This window comes from Kryptolebias marmoratus, linkage group LG13, assembly GCF_001649575.2.
Source record: "Kryptolebias marmoratus isolate JLee-2015 linkage group LG13, ASM164957v2, whole genome shotgun sequence".
NCBI lineage: Eukaryota > Metazoa > Chordata > Actinopteri > Cyprinodontiformes > Rivulidae > Kryptolebias > Kryptolebias marmoratus.
The window spans coordinates 16,956,278-16,962,812 of NC_051442.1; the positions used below are offsets into that span (position 1 = coordinate 16,956,278).

The 6,535-nt window shown below is 37.2% G+C and overlaps 1 protein-coding gene across 3 annotated transcripts in view; it reads left to right on the plus strand.

Annotated features, from left to right (window-relative positions):
- LOC108233887 (seizure protein 6 homolog) overlaps positions 1-6,535 on the plus strand; it is a 115,679-nt gene that overhangs the window by 74,043 nt on the left and 35,101 nt on the right. For all 3 annotated transcript variants that reach the window (XM_017412643.3, XM_017412642.3, XM_017412641.3), the window contains exon 4: positions 4,636-4,831. In XM_017412643.3, coding sequence (XP_017268132.1) covers positions 4,636-4,831 — 196 coding nt within the window. The remainder of the gene's footprint in view (positions 1-4,635; positions 4,832-6,535) is intronic.

The following is a 6,535-nucleotide window of genomic DNA, read 5'->3' on the forward strand; positions in this document are numbered from 1 at the left end:
AAAGTGCAGCATCAGTCTATCCTTAATACTGAGTAATATTTGTTTAGAACTCTTATTTAAGCATTTTATTGCCCTGCTCTTCTGGGATGGTAGCCAGTCACTGATATGCTCTGAAAGAAATGTCACACGCTCAAGCAGCAAAACAAATAAATCCATTCGAAACCTAACATGAAGTTATTTTAAATTCCATTGTACCAAAGAAAACATGTTCACACGTCTCAAAGGTTTAGGCGGCAGAGTTGGGCACCAGCTGGAGTCGGCGGAGCGAAACGGGAATCAGTGGCTCACAGGTGTTCAGGCAAGAAAAATAAAAACTTCTGCTGTTCTTTGACAGCAAGAGATGATGATTTCAGATGCAGACACTTTGATTTAGTCAAGCTTTGTCTAATATGTTTCCAAATACAGCATTGTTTGCTGTTAAAATAGCTTGTAGAAATTGCAGTTTGAATTAGTGCAGTGAAAGATTCTGCAGCTGTGTTGTTTTGAAAATTCATAATACAGGTAAAAAGATGGAAAAGTGTTTTATGGTAGATCAAATCTGAAACATCCTCACAGTAATGATAGGTAGACATCATAGCCTCATGTCCTGAACAGTGTCAATTGCTGACAGATAAAGAAAAGGGCTGTACAAGAATATTAGCAGTATTCCATTATGAAAGTGGCTTAGAAAAAGTCACATTTTCCACCATAGCTGGTGGTAAATGTGACTAATAACAGTGCAGACTTGTTGGTAACATTCAATGGGATATTTAAATAATAAAATCACTGAAAAATGTCCTGAACCAAAAGTGAAAACTATAACAATCTAAGAATATAACAATTAAACTATATTTTTTTGTACTTTTGGCTATTTAAAGACGCTAAAGAGAAATAAAACTAATCTCATCTTGCTGCCTTTAAATCTAATCAAACAGCATGAAGAACTTGACCTTGAAGATGATTTATTGTAACAGGATAAATGGTTTTTACACAAGTTTTTTAAACAGCTTTTATATAATTATTCTGCTAGTATTTAATTATTTATGTTCAAATTATAATATATGTAAATCATGACTAACCAGTTTACAGTGATACTCTTTAGAAACATAATGGATGGCACAGATTTCAAAATCAAATAATTTTCACTTTATCTAAACCTGTTAGAAAACAACCAGTTGAATAATACAAAGGTTTAAATGTACCAACCTGTAGAACACTAAAATAATGAAAGGCCTTGCTTTCCTTAAAAGAATGTATATTGTCTGCCACCATTCATGCAAAAGATTTCAACTAAAATCGTCTTTCTTTGTTGAAAAGTGACAAATCCTCTTCTTTTGGTGATTGAAGTATGTATTGGGGAGGAATCTCAGCTATAGCTACACCAAATTTTAGCTCAATATCTGTTAAGTTAACTCAACCATTTTTGTGTTTCCTAAAATTAGTTTGCTGTGGCAGCCATCTTGAATCTAGCTCACTCCAAAAGTATTTCAAATCCCTCAGATTTATTCACGGTTCCAGTAATCTGATTTTTTTAGTCTTAGTCCTGCAGTTTTTAAAATACCTATGAACATTAAAAACTAAGGAGAATAACTTTACCATTTATTCGGGAAAAACTGTAAGATTAAAAGTAAAGCTATGGACTGAAGTAAGAATATTTGCAAAATCTTCAAGGTCTCTGACTTTGAGAATAAAATGTGTAAAAAGTGCTTAAATGCTTTGTCATTGCTGTGCCCTTGAGGGATGGTGAATCTTATGTTCTGAAATCACAAGACATTCATTTATTATTCACAGTTAAGCTGCTTTTTATATTCAAACACTGACAGATTACTCTGACACGCACACAAAACATACTGCATGTTTTTCTTTTTTTTTTTCTTCTTTTTTTTGCTGTACAAAAGAAAACCTTTGGAGTGCTGTTGAGTTCAAGTCTGGTGATTAAAAAAACAAACCATCAGATCAATCAAAGTGTCTGATCTCAAGAATCATTCTGGTAGAAGTCACCTCTAAGCTCAGTCTCTTGGCGTTCATTAGGCTTCCTGCACTCACTGGCAGCTGTTCTTCAACCCAGTTATTCAGTCGACATGACCAAATTCACGTTGCTGCCACTGTTGTGAGCTGTGCCCATCCTGCCTACTGTCTCAGCTTTTCCAGGCTGGTGCTTTAACACGTCTGCACAGATATTTCCTCAGGGACAACAGCCTATGGAGGGCAACCCATTTCTGCCTTGTGGCATACCTGAGCCCACTGCCAATCACAGCACTGGCTTTGAGAAGGTGTTATAAATTCCACCAAAAGCCTTTGTAAAAGATGCGGCTGTGATGGGGAAAAGATCCCTTTTTTCCTATCCAACTGAAAGCGAGTTGGAAATGATCAAATCCGCTGAGCTGTAAAAAGAAGTCTTATAGATGCATTTTGTACTTTTTAAAAATTCCAGAATAATTCGACTCATTGTTTTGCTGGCCAGCCTGCAGCTTTCAGCGCACACTCACAACTCCTAATGCTGTTTGTGGATGCGGCAGGCAGCTGCTAACAGAGAGAAAATATATATATATAAATTCAACAGAGAAGGAAAAAGAAAAAAAGGAGCAACTAGCTAAACATAGAGAAGCTTTAACCCACATGTGGGGAAATGTTATCCCATTCTTGTCTGATGTAGGATTCTCGCTGTTCAACAGTCATTCTTTCAATTGATAAGAGATCTTGACTACAGTTCAGCACCCGGGCCCTTCTACTATGATACCATGATGTTGCAATAGATGCAGGATGAGGTTTAACATTGTCTTGCTGAAATTTGCAAGGCCTTCCGTGAAACAGACATTATCTAAATGGAAGCATATTTTTTTCTAAAGCTTGTATACACCGTTCTGCATTGATGGAGCCTTTCCAGATGTGTAAGCTGCTCATGCCATAGGCACTAATGCACCACCATACCATCATAGAGGCAGACTTTTGAACTGTCTGCTGCTAACCTGATCATCCCTCTCCTCTTTAGTAGAGAAGAAGTGGTATTTTTTCATTTCCTAAAGGAATTTCAAATTTGATTCCTCTGACCACATAACAGTTTTCCACTTTGCCTCAATCCATTTTAAATTAGTTTTGGCTCAGCAAAGGCAATGACATTTATGTATGGTGATCACATCTGGGTTTTTCTTTTCACAATACAGCTTTGCACAGCTTTTATGGTTAGCATAGTGAACTGTGTTTACAGACAGTCATTTGTGGAAGTGTTCCTCAGCCCATGCAGTGATGTCCAGAACAGAATCAGACCTGATTTTAATGCAGTGGCCCCTGAGGGCCTAAAGATCACGGACATCAAATATTGACTTTCAAACTTGTCCTTTAAGGTCAGAGATTTCTCCAGATTCTTGCAATTTGTTGATGGTATTATGAACTTTAGATGTTAGAATATTCAGTCTTCTCAGATTTTCATTGAGCAGCTTTAGAAACTGCTTCATTTTTAGGCAGTTTTTCAGACTGATGAACTTCTGCCAATTCTTACTTCAGAGAGATTCAGGTTCTCTAACATATAGCCAGTCCTCTTACTGACCTATTGTCAATTGACATATTTAGTTGCAGCTGTTTCTTTTTTATACCACTTACCTTTACAGGTTTTTGCTTCCCCTGCACCAACATTAAGATGTGTTGCTGCTATCAAATACAAAACTACCTTATTTTTCCTTAAAATGAATATAGGTTTTTGTAGACTTTAAAATTAGAACTAAAGCTGAAATAAATGCCGCATTTTGCTAATTTATGATATGCTCATTTGTAATTGAACTTTTTTCCTAATGGTTAAATGCATCAGTTAAAAAGGCGATGACAAAAATAACCACCAAAACTACATAATCAACTTAAAGAAATATTTTATACTGAATTACATTTAATAAAATGCTAAATAACTTCAGTTAAGTATCCTGTTTACAATCTCAAGGTGAAACCATTCTCCTTTGTCATGTAAAAGATATATATATATATATATATATGTGACCTGCTGTTGGATTAGTAGCTGTATTTTATAGCACTCCAGGGAAAAAATGAGATGTTTCTCCAAAGGGTGTCAGCACTCCATTATCCCGACAGTTTAACTACACGCAGTTCTCCTGAGATTCCTTCCCCAGATTTAGCTGCAGATGCTGCTCAACCTGTTGAAGACATAAAGCACTGCTGACAGAGTTGCTTACAGGCACAACGAGACTGCAGGAAGAAGATGAATCATTTGTGCAACAAACCGTAAGTGGAATGACCCAGACAGAATCCACAATTACTCAAAAAGAGTCTGGCAGCAGGTTGACACAGGAACTGACTAAATATTTCCGCCTGTAATTGTGCTGGTAGACAAGTGAGCAAACTAACACAGCAGGTGACCCAGTTTTTCACAGCAGCATTAATAGATTAAAGTTGATCTTAAATAGAAACACAGCGTTGGTGGTGCTCATCTTAGATCGCATCTTGTTTGAACTGAAGCTTGGTGCTGTAAATGAACAGTCTTGGTTTGTGTGCATTTAGGTTTTAAGCTTCTAAAAGCAATCTGTTTTTTTTTTTAATGGAAAAAAGAACACTTGTCTGAAAAAAATTAAGGATACTGTACATGATTCACAGAGATGCAGCAAATGGAGCCTGCGTTTAATCTTGCAGGATTGTGTGTGTGTTTTGTAGGTGCTGAATGTCAGTGTGATGGAAGGGGAGCAGGTGACGGTGGAGGACACAGGTGGTCAAGAACCTCTCATCCTGGCCAACGAGTCAGTCTTGATGAGGGGCCTTGTTCTGCGCAGCTGGAGCAACCAGATCTCGATCCGTTTTCGGAGCAATCAACGGCTGAATACAGGATTCCTCCTCCTGCTGCATTACCAAGGTACCAATTTTTTCAAAGCTTGATCAGTTTAGCAGCTTCTATACTGGTCTTGTTCAAGATGGACTGGTATATGGAATAAGGAATTTTGAAGAAAACATTTTATGCCAAAAACTCTTAACAAAAATTGTATTTCCATCCATCCACCCACCCACCCACCCATCCATCCATCCATCCATCCATCCATCCATCCATCCATCCATCCATCCATCCATCCATCCATCCATCAATCCATCCATCCATCCACGCTTCCATCCATCCATCCATCCATCCATCAATCCATCCATCCATCCATCAATCCATGGACAGAATCAATGTCTCATCACTGTAATTTCCTGAAAAGGATCAGCAAAGTATCCATCTTGATCTATCATTTAGAAGTCTTAATAATCCACTCAATCAAACATATAAAACTGATAGCAGACAGATTTTTATTGGTAATCTGGTTAAAATGGCAGCTGTTCAGTTGTTTGTAGTAGCATCTTATCCATCAAACTTTCCTCAGAGAGTCAGTTTCAGCTGAGTCCAAAGCTGCCAATTTAGTATCACTGGTATTGTTGAAGCTGTGCTCAGCCTGCAGGCATTTATTTAAATCTAAAGTACAAGTATTTGCTGCTGACAGACACTTATTACCACTCTGGCACAGTCTCATTTGTTCTCAGATAGTTTTTGTTCTTTTTAAAATAATCAGAGAAGTTTCACAGTGTAAACGTTGCCCCTTCTGTCATCTCACCAGCTAAGTCTACACATATTCACTGACATGCTGGACTGGCTCACTGCAGAGGAGCAACACATACATTAGACACAGTGCATCAAGGCTTTTCTTTGCTTTTTGTTCCTAATTTTGTGTTGTGGCTGAAAAACATGAAGGATAAAATCAAATGTCAACAAGAACAGAGTCATCATATTATGAAGTAGGTTGTAAATAATTACTTGAATTGCAAAAGAAATGTGTTATGATAGGTTTAAAAAATAGGAGTATTATGTTGCTCTTAGTCCCTATCTACACAGTTAGAGATGCTTATTTCAATGTTTGCCATCACAAAGGGTTGTGCATTTACAGAAAGGAGCCATTTCATATTTAGAAATAAGAGTCTAGCGTCAACCATATTGTAATTAACAAAAAGTAATATAAAAAATACTGTAAATCATAACCATATGATCAGTTATGTGTAAAGGCTTCCCCCATGTTAATCTATAATCTTGTCATTCAAGATAATCTTGTAAAGAGTGATATTCTTTTATCCCTGCAAAGATGAAATTTTCAAGACCAAATCATTACATGTAATCAAATGGTACAATGACAAGTGTGTCAGAAACAAAGCCTGTAAGCAGAAACAGTTGCCATGTTATCGGTGAATATGATGGCCTATAATTTCCTGCCTATCCCCCGCTCGCTTTTGCATGACATTGATCTTCCATGCCCCTAACAATGTCTGTTTATCTTAGCAATAACACAAAGCATCCACCAATTACATGCCTCATCGATTTTAGTGGATGGAGGGGTGGAGGGAGCTGGTGGACAAAACATTCATTCCACCACTTTATTGGGGCGTTTTGGTCAGTTAGAAAATGAAAAGGAGCCTCAAAACAATGCTGTTGATTGGATTTAGGTGGAGTGTGCTCAGGCTGAATGATGATAGTCTTCACTTTAGTTTGCATGTCAGTAAATGTAATGAGTTTTTTGGGTTCTTTTTTTTTTTTTTG